Raw genomic sequence first — 21,170 nt, 5'->3', positions numbered from 1 at the left:
AAAATTAAAAATAAATCAATAAACCTAAATAAATAAAATTAAAAAATCCCCCCTCCCCACCAAAATTGTGATGCCGGCAATTTGCACCATAATCACCCTCTCCCCCCGCCCTGTGGGCACCCCTGCCTGTAAGTTTGTACAAATAGTCCTGGAACACCCTGTACGAATGACTCTCTTTTTTTCTTTTCTTTATAGGCACATGTGTATGGTCATGCGAGGTGTACAGAAACTCAACAGCAAGACGATTACGAGTACAATGCTCGGTGTGTTCAGAGAAGATCCCAAGACAAGGGAAGAATTTCTAACTTTAATACGACAGTGAATTTATAAATGTGTAATTAATAGAAATGCTGCAAGATATTTTGGAAATGTTGATATTGTAAAAATTTCATTCGTGTGCTTGATGTGCGGAAATATCGTGTCTATTAGAAAATTACAGTGATGTGAGCATCAAAGTTGTAAAAAATCGAATTGAAAAGTATTTCGTTCAGCAGGACATCAACAAATCTATTGTGATGCCAATTCAATTTTCAATATGTTTTGTAAAAACAAAAATTAATAAAGGACGAGCTCAAAATGTTAAAACCTATATCATATAGCACTGCAACGCACCATTATTAGCTACCTCCCTCCCCCCCCCCCCAAAAAAAAATACTGAACTAAAATATTATCACTTAAAATCACTTTAAAATATTTTGATTATAAAAAATCCAATGACTTCGATTCTTTAAAAATAACAATAAATTTTCTACTTTTTGCGATTTAAGTTTGGTTTCTTTGAAGTTGAGTTTCTTACTCAGTAGTCCAGTCAATGAGTGCTCAAAACAGCGGTGTAGCGTGCATGGAATATGCGATAATTTTTGACTTCAGAATATTGTTAGGGGTAGTTAGTAAGTAAACATACTAAAAGTCCCCGCCCCTAGTGCTGAGCTAAAAGTAGGAGGGAGGGGGGGAAGAAAATTTTGGGGTTTTTCGAGAAAATGTCGGAAAAGGTGGAAAAAAATGCGTTTAAAATAAAGATTCAAGCTAAATAAACTTCCTATAAATCTGTTTCTACCTATATTTGTCAAATTTCTAATAATTTTCCGGGTATATGTTATGAAAAATCGATGATTTTCGGGAAAATTCTCTCTTTTTGTCAAACATTTGCTGCTAGTGCCTCCCAAGATCAACATTTATGAAAATTGTCACGGACAAAGTTGTAGAGCTTTAAATTTCCTTCAATTTGATATGCTATACTGTTATATTTTATCCAATAAATCAAAAGTTACAGAATTTCAAACAACCACTTTCATGGCAAAACATGGAACACTTGCCATTCAAATTTCAAACTGACTCGAAAGGATCGCGCACTTCCTCTTCTACAACTAACTTCATTGGCTGGACTAAATGTGTTCATTGACTGGTCTACAAAAGCATTCCATTTTTATTTGACAATCAATACGAACGAAAATCGTGTGATCCTTAGACAGACTCCACTCTTACATGAAATTAACCACATGCTCTGAAATTAAACATTGATGTTTGACTTTCAAAAATTAAACACCCTTCCCTTTTCCCCCATTTTGTTGAACTGGGCTTGTTATTTCATCCTCTATAAGTATTTAAGATCGATTTATCCTTTTATAAGTTAAAGGTTTATGAGAACATTCTGCCTCCCCCCCCCCCGCCCCTTCTTTCAGCTGTGGAATTCAGTCGTCGCCCGTTCATTTGTGATTCCAGCCAGTTTGCATTGACCAAAATGTCTGCTAATTGTAGTTATTTTCAAACCCTGAGAAGTAAGTACCTTATGTTAGGGAAAAAAAGCGATTCATTGCATGTAGAATTTCGACCTATTCTTCCCCAGGTGCAACGAAAGATAAAAAGCTTAACTTTGGTATGATGTAAAGACTGGAAAAATCATATAAAAAAGTTAGATTTCGATTTTTTTTACTAAATTTCTCTAAGCTTCAAACTTTTCACATAATGTATTGGTCAGTTTTGCGAACGGAAGTATGTATTTAGGACGAATGGTTTTGAAAATCAGGTTAAACGGGGACATATCATCACACTCCCGTATAAAAAGTTAAATTTTGTATTTTTTGACTCATTTTCATTTTCACTTCAAACTTTCAATATCTTAACTCTGCATCTGATTTTGAACATTTTTGCAATTAGAAGTATGCAGCTAGGACAAACGCTTGCGGAAATAGAGGTCTTGCAGTGGCGGATACAAGGGGATGGTCATGCCCCCCCCCCCCCCCAAACCGTCGACAATAGTATTCGTCCACATTGCGTTCAAACACTGTACGAATAAAACAAACGATTTCAGTTGCCTTTTCAATTTATTAATTTTTTTTAAAGCAATTTTTTTTAATTTCTTCTTTTATTGCTTATGAAATTAATTTGCAACTTTTATGCCAATTAGGAACCCTATTCCTGACCAATGTCGTGCTTTTTATTGACACCCAAGCAGAGAATGAAATTTTTCGTCCCCAATACCGTAGATTTATTCGGGGGAAGGGAGGTCATTCTTTTGCATGTCTCCCCCCCCCCCCGAAATGGTAGTCTGTGATGCCCCTGAGATTTTGCAGGTTAAAACAGAACACTCCTGTATATACGCTGTATGTGAAAGGTATTGGAGGAAAATAGTTTTGTTACTTTATTGTAAGTTTATATTAACTTAACGGGTAAAAAGTTAAAATAAGTCCCAGGTATCCACTTTCCTCTACATTTTACCATGATTTTTACCATTGCTATCAAGGCAGAACTTGATCGTAACCGTTAGCGAGATAGTTAAGTTACTGGATCTAGTTCAGCCTTCGTGATATCTTGCTGCGAAAACAAACTGTGATAGAAGTTAGCTCAGAAAATATAAAAATCCTAATATTTTTTTGCAATGAAACTATATAGAATTTTTTTTTTAAACAAGATCAATTTTGCTATGAAACTAAAGTGAAATCCGGCAAATGAAGTTCGTAAAAAAGTTAATTGAAAAAGAATTAAAAATAATTCCTTTCTTGTGCATTAGCTTTCATTTCAACAAGCCTAACGAGAAAAAATACTTCCGGAATATGCGAAGATTTTTCTTTCGTTCAAATGTTTATCGTAATAACAATCTATAATTTACTACTTCATAATGCAGAACTATGGTTATATAGTTATAGATCGTTTTTTTGCTGTCGATATCATAATGTAATCAGTAATTGTTCTATGTGCGATGATAATACATTGTAAAAAATACTGTATGTACTTTTTTAAATATATGTGTATTTTCATTCATAATATATTTTTGTGCAACTTGATAAATTGTTCCGCGTAAATGAGCTGTTTCGTACAAAATAAGTATATTTTATGAGAGTATTACTCAAATCCATGAAAAACTAATACAAAAGTTTATGGTAATACTGACATTAAACAGTAAAAAAAAAAAAAAAAAAAAAACTGATACATTAATAAATTAAAAGTTGTTCAAACACTTAAAATGAAATGTAAGTATTCAAAATAAAATTACAGAAATGATTGCAAATTTGTAGTTAAAAATAATTATTTTAATCCAGCTGATTAAAATAGCAGATGTCTGTAAGTTCAGCTGATCCAAAGTGTAATTCAGAAGTTTAATAAACAGTATTATTATTAAGCCCCCCCCCCCCCCCCCCGGTTTTGAAGATATAATGCTTTCGCATAGAAGTGGGCATGGTTTTTGTTAACAAGGCGTGGTCTTGATGCCGTCAAATGATGCACTTGGCGCATCTTTCTACCACGTGTTCACGTGGTAGAATAATCAGACGATAATCAAGAAGCGAATTAAATATTGCGTTCTACGCTTGCTATCAACCATATCGTTGCTAATACACGTGAGTATAATGCGAATTAAATATTTTGCTCTGTGAATGGCAACACTGAATGGCATTTCATCATTTGTGATATCATCGGCAGAAACATAAACAATGAAAGCGCACCGATTTAAGTATTTTTTTTTAAATATTAAACTTAAAACAAATTCTTTAAAAAATGGTCAGATCCTATGTTTTTGAGCATGTTCTTTCAGAAAAAATACTTTTAAAATTTTGGAAACGACGCCATTGAAGTTTGACTTAAATGAATTTAATAGATAAAAAAAAATTGAGCTCTGGCTGTGACAGCACTTTATTCCCAATTTGGCGCACATTATAACTGATTAATAAACTTTGAATTAATCTGTGAAAAAAACTTCATGCATTCCAAAAGATCAATTAAGAAATTGAAAAAAAAAAAGGGGGGAGGGGCTTATGTTCTACACTTACTCCTTGATTTTGGGCAATTGTATCTTGAAAAGGGTAAATGCAAATGTGAAGCAATTTTTTTCTCGCAGTTTTACAAAAGTAATAGAAACATAATGTGAAAATGAAATTCCATTTAAACTTATTTACTAACTGCAATTTTTAATGGACATTTAAAGTCATAAATCCAATGGTTGAACAGCTTCCGTATTAGACGTTTAATAAAATTCTGTAATGAACTTTAAAAAATGTTTTCGCTGTGCACTATGGTTTTACTTATTTTTAACAGAACTAAATCTTTACATTAAATGTTAAATTGGTATCAACAACTAATCTCGGTGAATAAATTTTCCTTTCCAATTTAAATTCTCATTGTAAAACGATAAAAATAAAGGGTTGCTTTCTACCAGAATGCTTTTTGATAGAATGGCTGAGGTTGAAAAATGGTTAAATTATTTGGAACAAGTGGAGTATGAATACCAATTTGAAATTCTTTACGATTTCATTCATATTTTGTATAAATCGAATTCATCTATGTGTATTTTGATTGTATGAATGTCACTTAATCAATATTATCAAGATAATTATCTATAAATGTATGCTGATTTTTAAATGTATGAAATGCAGAGGCGTCTGACTGTTGATGTGCTATGTTAGATATCATGCAAAACGTTAAAAAATCGTTGCGTTGATGAATGTAAATGACAATAATAAATGATTTTGTGTCAAAAAGGAATACAGTGAAGATGTTCCCTTGATATTTAGAATACGTATTACAAAGTAAAGATTATTACCACATGCATCTAACAATATTTAGAAAGAAATCGAATAAAAACCATTACAGTCATTAAACCATGTACACTGTTATAACCAGGGGTTCCAGACGAGTGAAAATGTTCCCTCTAAGGTGAAAGCATAGTGCCTGAAGGTGCAATGCAGGCCAGAAAATAGAGCAGAGGAGCCTAAACAGCATGCAATCACAAAAAAAACTCATTGCGCATGCGCTTTTGCTTTAGACATACATTCAACCACCACAATATGGCGGACAAATGATGATTGCGTTTGTGTGTCTTTCACATAGAACGAAGTACACTATTGGATTAAGACACAACTTTTCTAGGATTAATTATCCGAAATTACAAGTAAGTACAGCTTTTGATCACTTTGTAGCTTTTAGGGCTTTCGAACATAGTTAAATGTTTAAAAGTGCATTTATTGCTTTTCAGTTACCGTTACTGTCTTTTAGTTTCATGTTTACCGTTACTATCGTGAAATTTCCATCATTCAAAACGCTACTAAATATGTCATTATTTTCTTGAGTACTCGATAAGCAGCTTTTATTAATCAAAAAAAAAAAAAAAAACACACACACACACACTATAAGATTATCAATAATCAGCAAGTGAGAATCTTAATAAAAATGGTTCTTGTGCTTCGTAGATTATAACAGAAAGCTAGCGAAAAAGAAAAATCTCTCAGTCTAGCTCTTTTTTTTTTTTTTGCTTTTTCATTCAAGTGTTAGAATCATTTCCTGTTAGCTGTTAATATCTCGATAGCGTTAGAAATTTCTTTTGGTTTTTTAACTGTCGAAAAACTTCATGTGCATTTTATTTTGTTACTCTTGATTAACGTTTATGAAACGATTTTGTTTTTCCGTAACTGTAATATCCCTGAATATTTTTGGCTCTTCATGTAAATAATTCATAAGTGCAGCTATGCTTCATTTTCGGAATGCGTCATGTTTTAGTAAATGTATAATTTCTCACATTATTTAAATAATTACTCGTCCTTAAATTATAACGATTTGTGACAGTTTTTTGATACCAAGTAAAGGGGTAGATATTTATTGTTTTATTAATTCTTAACATTACTTTTTGTAATAAAAAAAAAAAAAACTCGTCAGAACTCTGAATTTTTCACATGTTTTTAACGGCCTCAGAGTTATTAATATTATTTATTTTATGAATTTTTAAGGAAACGATAAAGATTTCACTGGTCAGCAAAGTTTTTCATTTGCTTTTACCGTGGGTCAAAAGAGGTTGAGAAACACTGAGTTAGAGCAATGAGCACTTCTTAACTATGTTGAAAACTCTGAAATATGATCAAATGCTGTAATTACATGTTTTAATCATTTCCAGTACCGAGTTCAATGTGAAAAATGTCCAAATCGTAGAATATCATAAATCAAAACAAAGCTTGAAAAAAGAAAAGAAAATACGCAACTATATTCAAAAACGCACACAATACGGGGGAGGGGAAAGGATCTATAGTAAGGGTGCCATTTCTCTCTCCGAAGGTTCCTTTTTTTCACTCCGGCTGTCTATTTTTTGAAAGGTGCCTGTTTTTCACCCTATTTAGAGGTGCGATTTCGGCTCCGTATTGGGTGCCGCTGGTGAACAAGCATTTCTCCCCTGAAAGGTGCCGAATGCATCCTGTAGTTTTCACAGTGTATGGTAACAGTTCACAGCAAAGTTAGTATACCACGAGAAAACTCGTGGTAAAATTCACTCACGGATGGTCAAAATGGATATTTTCGGTGTCCATAAGACATATATGCACGTGCGGTAGGGTTGAAAAAAAAAAAAAAAAACACTCGATATTCATTCGGGGATGAGTAAAATGGAAAATTAGGCTCAGTTTTTTTCAGTTGATAAATCATTTTAACTAACTCCTAAATCGGGTGGACCCGTCATTTAGAGGAGAACGAGACAAATCTGCCCCCATCAGGTTTTGAGAAAATAATGTATTCACTTAGACATAAGTATACATAGAGGACAACTCCACGGGTTAAATTTTTTCACAGTAGTCACAACTATTTTTTAGTAATGATTTCGTCTATCCATATAGTTGCGAATTTACTAGTCGCAGTGTATATTTGGGCCGTTTTTAGAGCTGAACAGTAGAAAGTAAAATCTTCTTTTGAGCCTTTTTGAATCAACTTAAAGGTCGTTCGCAATGGGGTTGCTTCCTTCTGTCAAAAGTGCTATTTTTAGTCACTGAAATTGACAGAATAAGCAAAAAAAAAAAAAGAAAAGAAAAGAAAGAAAGAAAAAGGAAAAAAAAAGAATTAATTTTCACAACGCTTATTATTATTATTTTTTTTTTTTTTAATGTCCGATTTTGAAAATAAAACGTGGTCTTTGACGCATCTGTCTTCTCTGTTTCCACATTATGATAATCAAGAAGCGAATTAAATATTGCGCTCTAACGCTTCCTATCTAAACCATATCGTTGCCAGTACATGTGAGTAAAGAAGCGAATTAAATATTGTGTGATCTGGGAATGGCATTTGATCATTTGAGATGTCATCATCAGAAGTGTAAACAATAAAAGCGCACCGACTTAAATATTTTTTCAAAAACATTAAACGTCGTCAAATTATTTAAAAAATGGTCAGAGCCTGTGTTTTTTTAAGCATGCTCCTTCAGAAAAAAAATACTTTTAAAATTTCGGAAACGACTCCATTGCACATAGCAGATAATAACAGTTTTGTACAATTTTTCCAAATTTATGCAGCTGGAAAACTACATAAGGAGCTTCATCTGTAGTTTAATGAGATACCGCAATCGGGTTATTCCGAACGAAAATTTCTCATACAGTAAAACCTGTGAAGTTGACCACCTGTCTAAGTTGACCGCTTTTTTCAGGCACGGAATTACCCCTCATCATATAAATCAACCTTTGTAAGTTGACCACCTGTTTAAGTTTACCACTAAAGTAGTGCACCGCAAGTGATCCAATTTACACAGCTTTCACTGTATTAATTCTTAAGAAATTACAACATTGCACAATAGATGGCAGCACTACACAAACAGAATAAACTTTTTTAAAATGGATATATACGAATGCATGACACACCGGTAATCGCAATATTATAAACATGATTTAGTTATAAAAAAGCCGTCAAATTTTTTTTATGTTGGAGTAGGTTTTGAAGTTTCCGATAAAAATTGCATTGAGTAAACACCCTTTGCCCCCCCCCCCCGGAATATTCATAATGTTTGCATCCGTATACTATTAGTTCATGCAATCTGACGAAACATTACGACACTAGATTTCTTATTTGTTCACATGTTTTTCCAGATAACCAGGAGATGTCTTCCTGATTCCTTCGGAAAGATAGAATTTCTACCATTGGTTGAGCATAGAGTCCCAAAAGGGACTCGAGTTGAGCTGACTCTGCACGATTCGGTTAATGTTTAACCCACGCCCAGCACTTGGGGGGGGGGGCATTTGCCCTCCCCTCAATTTGAAAAATTAACGTTCTGACATTAGCAGTGGAGGTGGTTTTCGCTCTTTTCTAATAAAATTTGTATTGAGTACAACCCCCCCCCCCGACCCCCTGTGCTAGATTTACCTGTAAATTCAAACAAGCAGTGTAGTGTAGTGAAGTGAAGTCACTGATTCCTGCGAGCGAGCAACTCAACTCGAGCGGAGAGCAGGAGTGGAACGAAAACAATTCGGGGATCGAACAGACGCGTTTGATTTGGTGTGTATCGTTGTAAGATTAATAAATAATATGGAGTCAGATGATAGTGTTTACTGAATCAACAACAGCACTAAAGCTGCAGTGGTGACCTCCGGACTATTTTGTGCATTGAAAATGAGTACTGATAAAGAAATTCCGAAACAAAGCGTTTCACCGGACGTTCTTTCTGAAACCGAAAGCACTGAGCAAGCGTGCTTTGTGGGTCATGTTGGAGTGAAAGTTCCACCGTTTTGGAAGCCTGATCCCAGGATTTGGTTTCTGCAGTTAGAAGCACAGTTCCGCCGTGCAAAAATCACAAGTGACGAAACAAAATTCGACCTAGTCGTCAGTTCCATAGAGGCGGAAATCCTAGCGCAAGTTACGGACATTTTAGTTACCCCACCACCCAACAACAAATATGACGCAATAAAAGATCGCCTGATTTCGACTTTCGCAGACAGTGAATCCCAAAGGACACAAAAATTGTTGACCCAAATTGAACTTGGGGATCGTAAACCTTCAATTTTACTCTGTGAAATGAGAAATCTTGCCGACCAAAAGGTTAGTGAAAATTTTCTAAAAACCTTGTTTTGGCAACGCCTCCCAATGGACATGCGCAGCATTCTATCAGTCAGCAACGATGATTTAAATAAACTGGCCACCATGGCTGATAAAATTTGGGACCTTCGATCACCCAATAATTACAATTTGGCTTCGGTGTCACACACTAATGTGTCGATGGTTACTTTGGAATCCCTCCAAAAACAGATAACAGATCTCCGAATACTGGTGGAAAATTTAAACAAAAGGGGACGTTCCTCAGCTCGTCGTCAGCATAGTGGGAAGAGCCACAGCAAATCTGGCAGCCGCAAACCCTCCGATCAGCACGGAATATGCTACTTCCATTCAAAGTTTGGTGATAAAGCGTATAAATGCTTACAACCATGCAGTATGTCTCTTCAACTACGGCGTGAGGGCCCCGACGTGCAGGAAAACTGATACCCCGGCTTTCCACGGCGACAGGGAGCCTTGGGGCGGAGCTGAGTCGCCTCTTCATTAGTGACAAAGCATCAGCAGGCCTTTTCCTGGTAGATTCAGGGGCGGAGATTTCTGTAATTCCTCCAACGCTCACGGAAAGAAAAAATGTACATAAGTTTGAACTATTTGCAGCAAACCATTCGAAAATTAAAACTTTTGGGCAGAAACTGTTACGACTCGATCTTGGCCTCAGACGAGACTTTGTATGGCCGTTCATAATAGCCGATGTCGACAAGCCAATCATCGGGATAGATTTCCTGGCAAACTTCAACCTTTTAATCGACAGCAAAAATCAAATGCTAATAGATGGAAATACAAAACTGTCAACAAAGGGAACGTTTTTTTCAACGAGAAGACCAGTCATCACCGAAATAGAAACGCAACAGCCATATATGTACATAGTCTCAAAATTCCCTGATCTGCTAAGACCTAATATTGTAAATACTAAAATTGTAAATCATAATATTGAACATTTCATCACCACACAGGGACCACCGGTATATAGTAAAGCGCGCAGACTTTCCGCAGAAAAATTAAAGGCCGCTCGAAAAGAGTGACTACATGCTACAGCAATAAGGTTTGTGCCGCCCTTCCAAGAGCAGTTGGGCCAGCCCACTACACCTAACCCAGAAAAAATCAGGCGATTGGAGACCTTGCGGGGACTACAGGGCCCTTAACAACGTTACGGTTCCAGATCGTTATCCGATACCATTTCTAACGGATTGTAGCTATATACTGCATGGAGCTAAGATTTTTTCATCCATTGACTTACTGCGAGCGTACCAGCAAATACCGGTGCATGAAGCGGACATCCAAAAGACCGCCATAACCACGCCTTTTGGGCTATTTGAGTTCCCCTTCATGCCGTATGGCCTTTGCAATGCAGCACAGACTTTCCAACGTCTGATAAACACTGTGTTGCAGGGATTAGACTTTCTTTTCTGTTATTTAGATGACATATTGATTGCTTCGAAGGATGAAGAGACACATCAAAAACATCTGTTCCTTCTCTTCGAGCGACTGAACGAGTATGGTCTACGCATTAACCTTTCTAAATCTATATTTGGTGTAACACACATCCAATTTCTCGGATATGAAATCAGCTCCGAGGGAATGAAGCCTTGTACATCCAAAGTCGATGTCATTAAAAATTATCCCGAACCTAGCTCTGCCACTAGCCTGAGACGGTTCCTGGGAATGGTAATTTTTTACCACAGATTCATTCCTAAATGCGCTGGCATACAGCACCCACTCACCAAGTTACTTGCTGGCCATAAAAAGAATAGCACCAAACCTCTTCAGTGGACTGACGAAAGTCGTGAATCGTTTTCCAGGCTCAAGGATGCCTTATGTTCGGTGACTCTCTTATCACATCCAGATCCAGAGGCTCAACTGAGTTTGGTAACGGATGCTTCAGACATAAGCATCGGAGCCGTCCTTCAACAAGAAATCGCTGGATTAAAAAAACCTCTTAGTTTCTTTTCAAGAACTCTATCCCCGGCACAGAGGAAATACAGCACGTACGATCGTGAACTTCTGGCCATTTACAGTGCAGTTAAGCATTTTAGATACTTACTAGAGGGAAGGCCTTTCGAAATCTATACGGACCACGAACCCCTCACATACGCTTTTCGACAAGACTTGGACAAAGCCTCTCCCAGACAAGCAAGACAATTGAGTTATATTGCTCAATTTTCAACGGATATTCGCTACATCAAAGGAGAAGAAAACATTATTGCTGATACCCTTTCCAGAATTGATACAATATCCGCACCGTCTCCAATCGATTACGCAGCTATTGCAAAACTTCAAGATGATCACGATTTAACAATTTTGAAGAATAACCCAAGGCTGAGAATGGTTAAAATATTCATTCCAGAAACTGACGAATCCATTTATTGTGATGTCTCCACCAAGAGTAATCGACCCTACATCCCTCCAAACTTCCGACGACAGTTATTTTCTTCTATTCATAACCTATCTCATACGGGGATTAGAAGCACAAGAAAATTAATTACAAAAAGATTCATATGGCCAAATATCAATAAAGATTGTCAGTTATGGTGCAGGGAATGCGTGGAATGCCAAAAATCCAAGGTACAAAGACATACCAAATCAGCTCTTATGGACTTCAAGGTTCCTACCGAACGTTTCCAGCACGTTCACATTGATATCGTTGGACCCCTACCACCATGTCAAGGTTTTAGATACTTACTAACGATGATTGATCGTTTTTCGAGATGGGTTGAAGCTGTTCCTATGGCAGATCAATCAGCAGAAACAGTTGCAACAGGCATGATCTCAACCTGGATTTCACGCTTTGGAATACCGCAACGTATTACGTCTGACCAAGGACGTCAGTTCGAAAGTCAAATCTTCTCATCTTTGAGCAAATACTTCGGGTTTCAAAAATCCAGAACCACAGCCTACCACCCACAATCGAACGGACTGCTTGAGCGACAGCACAGGACTATTAAGGCAAGCTTGAGATGTCATTTACAACAAAGCAAATCTTGGGTTGACGCTTTACCTTTGGTTCTCCTCGGATTGCATTCTGCACTGAAAGAAGACATAGGATACTCTTCGGCCGAGCTCCTTTACGGAAGTCCTCTACGTTTACCCGGAGAGTTTGTTGACACCATTCCTAATGTCACGCATTCAGAGTTTGTACAAAGGCTACAAAGTATTATCCGCAACCTAAAACCTTCTGCAACGACTACCCATGGTAATACGAACGTGTTCGTTTCAAAACAGCTTTTGAATTGCTCACACGTTTTCGTCTACAATAATGCCGTCACTTCATCTTTGCAACCAGTTTATCTTGGGCCTTATGTTGTGAAACATCGGTCACCAAAGTATTTTGACATTGAAATCAATGGAACTGTCAAAAGAATTTCTATTGACCGACTGAAACCATGCTTTATCGTAAAGGACAACGACGAGAAACCACTCAAAAACCAAAGACACAGGGATTTCACGGATCAACCCACCCAAGGTGCATTTCGAGAGGAAATTTCACCGCCGAGCAATCGCACTCATACCACACGTAGCGGAAGGATTGTCAGGTTCCCCCCTCATTTAAAGGATTATGATTCCTAATCGTTTGCTCTAGGGAGGGAGCGTGTAGTGAAGTGAAGTCACTGATTCCTGCGAGCGAGCAACTCAACTCGAGCGGAGAGCAGGAGTGGAACGAAAACAATTCGGGGATCGAACAAACACGGGGCGGTAATTTACCGAATAAATCTGCAACGGTCTACCTCTGACGTCACAAGAATGGGTGGAGCTACGTAACCTTCTGACGTCACATCGTTTCTTTTGCTAGTTGATTTTCGCTTTTGATATTTTTTCCCTTTCGCTTTTCGATCTTATTTTTTATTTATTTATTTCTCTTTTTATCTTTATTTCCTTTTTGTTATTGATATAAAACAGAAAGGGAGTTTATTTTTTAAAGCAATAACGGTTTTACTTCATATTTAATTAAAATATTATTTGTTTTTAAGATACATATAAATTTGGCGTTCTAAAAGATATGATTATTTTATTCGAAAAATGGGAGGGGGGAGGAGGTATCAAGATTAGTTTTTCAAGTTTTTTACCAAAATATGTTTTATTTTAGCTATTTAAGGTAAACATTTTGTGGGGAAAAATAGGTTTTAAGTTTTTGTAAAATAAAACGGTATACGAAAAAAGAAGAATGGGAAAAAAGTACGAGTTTTTTTGTTAAGAAATAATTTAATTCCTTTGAGCCGAGAAATAACAGGAAATATCTAACGTTTATTAGCAAAAATAAAAAGATTGTTGAATACACGTGTTTCGGGGTTTCTAGACCCTTTTTCAATTCAAAGTTGTGCTTGTGAACTTTTGGATGTAAAGACATCCGGTAAAAATCTCTTTATTTGTACCAAAATACATTGGTTACTTCTCTTTAATATTATTATTAAAGTTTATAATAGGGGGTGGCGATTGTCAAAATAAGTTTATCAAAAGTTACTCAACCATTATATTTTTATTTTAGCTATTAAATAAAATTTAATAGCTAAATGCGGTAATTTAATAGCTAAGTTTATGGGGAACAACAGGTTTTAAGAGTCCGGGAAATAAAACGGCGACAAAAAAAAAAAAAAAAAAGACAAAGTTTCGGTTTTTTTGTATTATTTTATAGAATAAACTAGGATGACTTGAATAAGAGTCCCCTGCTCGTTTCGCTACGCTGCAGACCCGGGTTCTATGCCAAGGTTGGGCACGGTTAACTCGGCCTTTCATTTCTTTAGTTGGTCGATAAAACGAGTACCAAGCGTGCGTGGAATCTAAACACTAGGGGCGCGCGTTCGGCTGACCGGAACATCTGATTTTAGCACCCCAGTGCCAAATGTTAGTCCATAAGTTTTGTTGATTTTTATTTCTAGGATATAAAGCTAGCAATGCGTTTTTTTAAATGAATAAACTTGTAAATATAGGATCGAATTAAAAAAGATTACAAAATTTCGGGGGGAGAGGGAATGAAATGAAATGGAAAGGTAACTTTTTTTTCTCTAGCAAATACTTGGTAATAGGTTAATAACAGATTAAAGTAGCAGAAATAACAATACCTCCGTAGTCAACATGTTAAATAACACTAGCCTACACTTCAGGCTCCCCCGTCAAGGGTGCCCATATAGGAGGGCAAGTGGGGGCTCAAGTCCCTCCCCCGTAGATATTGGAACCTCCTTGCTTTTAGTACTTTTTTCTTTGCAAAAATGTAAAAACATTTCGTCTCTAGCCATCAATGAATAATTTATTAAAAATGCCACACTTCAATAAGTCTAATTTGCACTGAAATCGGTTTCTATGGGGAAAATATCCTGCTAAACCACAAAGAAAATATCTGAGCCACCCCCTTTAAAAGTATGCATATGGGCGCCCATGTCCCAGTACCTACCGCTTACACATGGTTTCATTGGTCAGATGGGACCCTGAAAGCAGTTAAGTTTTTTGATCCAGACCAGGAGCCGGGCAATCCCTGATCCAGCGCCCTCGGAGACATCGATTTGGAATGGAATCTTGGAGGTCTCCGTGATCACGACTGATTAAACGTAACGTGAACCTGTCACCATTAGCGCACACGGAGGATCTCCGACCAGCTGTATCGAACCCGCGACCCTGCAGTTGCGAATCCAACGCCTTACCGATCAGGCGAATACGGCCACATGTTAAGAACATGTATAGGTAGCTGTATCATTTACCTGGGGACCCTACTCAATGGGCTTCTTTTTCTACTAATGGATTTTACCGCAGCGCTGTAATTTGAATTCTTGACATCAAAATTCAAATGAATGCCTGGGGCTGGATACTGGATGTTATGTGTTGGATTTTGCGTGCTGGATACTGTTTTCGCTTAAAAAGGATGAGTGAAGTCGAAAAGGTCGTTAATAAATAATTCGGTTTCGAGGTGCATGGACGCTACCATCCAAGGGAAGGAACATGCTAGCGAAGGCCCGTGGACCAGAGGACATGGACGTGCCACCACCTGAAGAGAAGGGACATGCTTGCGGAGGCCCGAGGACCAGAGAAGTTTGCATCATAAGCATAGAAACATGAAATCAAAGGAAATCAACTATTGTCAAGTAAAAACAATAAACAACCGCGATTGCAAAAACATATTTATGTAAACTTTTTTCTTTTAACATTTTTTTTAAATTCAGCAATTGCGAATTGCTTATTGTTCTCACTTGACCATTTTGGGCGTCCGTCCGTCCTTTGATTTTATTTTTGCCCCCACCGGTGGATTTTTGGAGGGACTCCACCTTGGCCACCCCCTCCCCATACTGCTACACCAGCGGGCACCGTCTCCAGGTTGCATCCATCCTACACACACACACACACAGATGCCTATATACGCATACACATGCCTGCACACACACATACACACGCCTGCACACACACACACACACATACACACGCCTGCACATACACACACGCCTGCATACACACTCACACACCTACATATACACGCCTGCACAACTACATGCCTGAAGATAGCCTTACACGCACACGCCTACATGCACACACAAACTCGTGATTGCGAAAGACATAGTCAAAATTAAAATTAATTTTTATTTATTTATTTATTTTCCAATTTTTAAAAAATTATGTGAATAATTATTTATTCATTTAATTTATCTTGAAGCGACTTCTAAGACGAATTTCTATTTAATTATTAAGTTCAAAAATTACATTTTTCTGATCACAGTATTTTTTCAGTTTTGTATTTGCCCTTTGCTTAAAATGCAGTTATTTTTGCTTTCTTTCTTATTTAGTATTAATAATCATTAAAAACATGCTTAAAAATATTTTAAAAGCATTAAAAGTTTTTGTTTTTAAATTATTGCAACTTTATTTTTTAAAGTCGACGGGAGGGGGTGGGCACCTTCTTGCCAATTCTGGTAAACATAAGCGATGGAATAATACTAAGCGTGATGTTATTTTGCAGTCATTTAAGTTTTTTTTGTAATTTTTCAATATGTTTAACTAATCCAATTTAGTTTTTATAAGTCAAGGATGAAGAATGCCCCTAAAAATGCTATAAACACCTAATTATAAAAGAAAACCTAGTGATTTATGTTTAAGTTTCTTATAAATAACTAGAAAAAAAGTTAATATAAAAAAAATTTCTTTTGAAAATTGATTTTTGATTTTTTTTTCAAAAGCCATGAGTATAAGAAATCCTCCTGGTACCCCCCCCCCCCCCCCTCCTTGCCGGCACCCATGCGCACATCTCTTATTTCTTGTGGAAATAATAGGTGTCACATCATTGTCGTATCATTAAAATTACAAAAGTATAAGAAAAAGAAGGAAAAGAATGAGTAAAAAAAAAAAAAATGCGAGAATAAAATAACTTAATCCGCTTATTTCAGACTGGCTGAAGAAAACGTAGCTCCACCCATTCCGATGACATCAGAAGGCAACGTAGCTGTGACGTCAGTGGTAGACCGTTGCAGATTTATCCGAACGTGAACAAACACGTTCGGATAAATCTGCAACGGTCTACCACTGACGTCACAGCTACGTTGCCTTCTGATGTCATCGGAATGGGTGGAGCTACGTTTTCTTCAGCCAGTCTGAAATAAGCGGATTAAGTTATTTTATTCTCGCATTTTTTTTTTTTTTTTACTCATTCTTTTCCTTCTTTTTCTTATACTTTTGTAATTTTAATGATACGACAATGATGTGACACCTATTATTTCCACAAGAAATAAGAGATGTGCGCATGGGTGCCGGCAAGGAGGGGGGGGGTACCAGGAGGATTTCTTATACTCATGGCTTTTGAAAAAAAAATCAAAAATCAATTTTCAAAAGAAATTTTTTTTATATTAACTTTTTTTCTAGTTATTTATAAGAAACTTAAACATAAATCACTAGGTTTTCTTTTATAATTAGGTGTTTATAGCATTTTTAGGGGCATTCTTCATCCTTGACTTATAAAAACTAAATTGGATTAGTTAAACATATTGAAAAATTACAAAAAAAACTTAAATGACTGCAAAATAACATCACGCTTAGTATTATTCCATCGCTTATGTTTACCAGAATTGGCAAGAAGGTGCCCACCCCCTCCCGTCGACTTTAAAAAATAAAGTTGCAATAATTTAAAAACAAAAACTTTTAATGCTTTTAAAATATTTTTAAGCATGTTTTTAATGATTATTAATACTAAATAAGAAAGAAAGCAAAAATAACTGCATTTTAAGCAAAGGGCAAATACAAAACTGAAAAAATACTGTGATCAGAAAAATGTAATTTTTGAACTTAATAATTAAATAGAAATTCGTCTTAGAAGTCGCTTCAAGATAAATTAAATGAATAAATAATTATTCACATAATTTTTTAAAAATTGGAAAATAAATAAATAAATAAAAATTAATTTTAATTTTGACTATGTCTTTCGCAATCACGAGTTTGTGTGTGCATGTAGGCGTGTGCGTGTAAGGCTATCTTCAGGCATGTAGTTGTGCAGGCGTGTATATGTAGGTGTGTGAGTGTGTATGCAGGCGTGTGTGTATGTGCAGGCGTGTGTATGTGTGTGTGTGTGTGTGTGCAGGCGTGTGTATGTGTGTGTGCAGGCATGTGTATGCGTATATAGGCATCTGTGTGTGTGTGTGTGTAGGATGGATGCAACCTGGAGACGGTGCCCGCTGGTGTAGCAGTATGGGGAGGGGGTGGCCAAGGTGGAGTCCCTCCAAAAATCCACCGGTGGGGGCAAAAATAAAATCAAAGGACGGACGGACGCCCAAAATGGTCAAGTGAGAACAATAAGCAATTCGCAATTGCTGAATTTAAAAAAAATGTTAAAAGAAAAAAGTTTACATAAATATGTTTTTGCAATCGCGGTTGTTTATTGTTTTTACTTGACAATAGTTGATTTCCTTTGATTTCATGTTTCTATGCTTATGATGCAAACTTCTCTGGTCCTCGGGCCTCCGCAAGCATGTCCCTTCTCTTCAGGTGGTGGCACGTCCATGTCCTCTGGTCCACGGGCCTTCGCTAGCATGTTCCTTCCCTTGGATGGTAGCGTCCATGCACCTCGAAACCGAATTATTTATTAACGACCTTTTCGACTTCACTCATCCTTTTTAAGCGAAAACAGTATCCAGCACGCAAAATCCAACACATAACATCCAGTATCCAGCCCCAGGCATTCATTTGAATTTTGATGTCAAGAATTCAAATTACAGCGCTGCGGTAAAATCCATTAGTAGAAAAAGAAGCCCATTGAGTAGGGTCCCCAGGTAAATGATACAGCTACCTATACATGTTCTTAACATGTGGCCGTATTCGCCTGATCGGTAAGGCGTTGGATTCGCAACTGCAGGGTCGCGGGTTCGATACAGCTGGTCGGAGATCCTCCGTGTGCGCTAATGGTGACAGGTTCACGTTACGTTTAATCAGTCGTGATCACGGAGACCTCCAAGATTCCATTCCAAATCGATGTCTCCGAGGGCGCTGGATCAGGGATTGCCCGGCTCCTGGTCTGGATCAAAAAACTTAACTGCTTTCAGGGTCCCATCTGACCAATGAAACCATGTGTAAGCGGTAGGTACTGGGACATGGGCGCCCATATGCATACTTTTAAAGGGGGTGGCTCAGATATTTTCTTTGTGGTTTAGCAGGATATTTTCCCCATAGAAACCGATTTCAGTGCAAATTAGACTTATTGAAGTGTGGCATTTTTAATAAATTATTCATTGATGGCTAGAGACGAAATGTTTTTACATTTTTGCAAAGAAAAAAGTACTAAAAGCAAGGAGGTTCCAATATCTACGGGGGAGGGACTTGAGCCCCCACTTGCCCTCCTATATGGGCACCCTTGACGGGGGAGCCTGAAGTGTAGGCTAGTGTTATTTAACATGTTGACTACGGAGGTATTGTTATTTCTGCTACTTTAATCTGTTATTAACCTATTACCAAGTATTTGCTAGAGAAAAAAAAGTTACCTTTCCATTTCATTTCATTCCCTCTCCCCCCGAAATTTTGTAATCTTTTTTAATTCGATCCTATATTTACAAGTTTATTCATTTAAAAAAACGCATTGCTAGCTTTATATCCTAGAAATAAAAATCAACAAAACTTATGGACTAACATTTGGCACTGGGGTGCTAAAATCAGATGTTCCGGTCAGCCGAACGCGCAGCCCCTAGTGTTTAGATTCCACGCACGCTTGGTACTCGTTTTATCGACCAACTAAAGAAATGAAAGGCCGAGTTAACCGTGCCCAACCTTGGCATAGAACCCGGGTCTGCAGCGTAGCGAAACGAGCAGGGGACTCTTATTCAAGTCATCCTAATTTATTCTATAAAATAATACAAAAAAACCGAAACTTTGTCTTTTTTTTTTTTTTTTTTTTTTTTTTTGTCGCCGTTTTATTTCCCGGACTCTTAAAACCTGTTGTTCCCCATAAACTTAGCTATTAAATTACCGCATTTAGCTATTAAATTTTATTTAATAGCTAAAATAAAAATATAATGGTTGAGTAACTTTTGATAAACTTATTTTGACAATCGCCACCCCCTATTATAAACTTTAATAATAATATTAAAGAGAAGTAACCAATGTATTTTGGTACAAATAAAGAGATTTTTACCGGATGTCTTTACATCCAAAAGTTCACAAGCACAACTTTGAATTGAAAAAGGGTCTAGAAACCCCGAAACACGTGTATTCAACAATCTTTTTATTTTTGCTAATAAACGTTAGATATTTCCTGTTATTTCTCGGCTCAAAGGAATTAAATTATTTCTTAACAAAAAAACTCGTACTTTTTTCCCATTCTTCTTTTTTCGTATACCGTTTTATTTTACAAAAACTTAAAACCTATTTTTCCCCACAAAATGTTTACCTTAAATAGCTAAAATAAAACATATTTTGGTAAAAAACTTGAAAAACTAATCTTGATACCTCCTCCCCCCTCCCATTTTTCGAATAAAATAATCATATCTTTTAGAACGCCAAATTTATATGTATCTTAAAAACAAATAATATTTTAATTAAATATGAAGTAAAACCGTTATTGCTTTAAAAAATAAACTCCCTTTCTGTTTTATATCAATAACAAAAAGGAAATAAAGATAAAAAGAGAAATAAATAAATAAAAAATAAGATCGAAAAGCGAAAGGGAAAAAATATCAAAAGCGAAAATCAACTAGCAAAAGAAACGATGTGACGTCAGAAGGTTACGTAGCTCCACCCATTCTTGTGACGTCAGAGGTAGACCGTTGCAGATTTATCCGAACGTGAACAGACGCGTTTGATTTGGTGTGTATCGTTGTAAGATTAATAAATAATATGGAGTCAGATGATAGTGTTTACTGAATCAACAACAACACTAAAGCTACAGTAGCTTAGAGCCCCATTTTGTGGGGGAAGAGGGGGGAGGGCAATTGGCAAAAAGTTGCAAGATTCGTGCCTACAAAAAAGAAAAAGTGCTTGAAAACTTCGGGAAATGCAGTTACAAATTGAATTTTAAAATTTCCAAAATATTTGGAGGCGGGAAAGATCGAAGCGAGTCAAATTCGGCTCGTTGTTACATCCTGCAGTCATTTTTGAATATGAATATCAAGCTCACACTCAAGCAAACTAAAAATTCACAAACAAAATATGACAGAGTTCATACGCTAGTGATTAAAAAAAAATATTTTTTTTCAGGTTACTCGTTTCATTCAATATTAAGTTTAAATAACAATATTTTCAAAATAATTAAACTTTTTTCAGTAGCAATGCATGGGAACTAAAACTTTTCCCCTCAGATTAAAAAAAAAATCTTGGATTCTTTTTTTTTTTTCTTTCTCAAAATTTAAGTTTTTTTTAAAACATTTTGTTGAAAGTTGTTTTTATTTGTTTACTACTTGTTGAAAACAAAACACTTTCAACGTAATTTAACATTTCTTCGA

The 21,170-nt window shown here is 36.5% G+C and overlaps 1 protein-coding gene across 1 annotated transcript in view; it reads left to right on the top strand.

Moving 5' to 3' along the window:
- Window positions 1-4,971, top strand: part of LOC129224017 (GTP cyclohydrolase 1-like) — a 56,977-nt gene extending 52,006 nt beyond the window's left edge. The window contains exon 6 of the mRNA XM_054858413.1: window positions 196-4,971. Coding sequence (XP_054714388.1) covers window positions 196-322 — 127 coding nt within the window. The 3' untranslated portion in view covers window positions 323-4,971. The remainder of the gene's footprint in view (window positions 1-195) is intronic.
- Window positions 4,972-21,170: the final 16,199 nt, after the last annotated feature.

The sequence above is a fragment of the Uloborus diversus genome, chromosome 6, assembly GCF_026930045.1.
Source record: "Uloborus diversus isolate 005 chromosome 6, Udiv.v.3.1, whole genome shotgun sequence".
NCBI classification, from domain to species: Eukaryota; Metazoa; Arthropoda; class Arachnida; order Araneae; family Uloboridae; genus Uloborus; species Uloborus diversus.
This window is presented reverse-complemented; position numbering and strand designations above follow the sequence as displayed.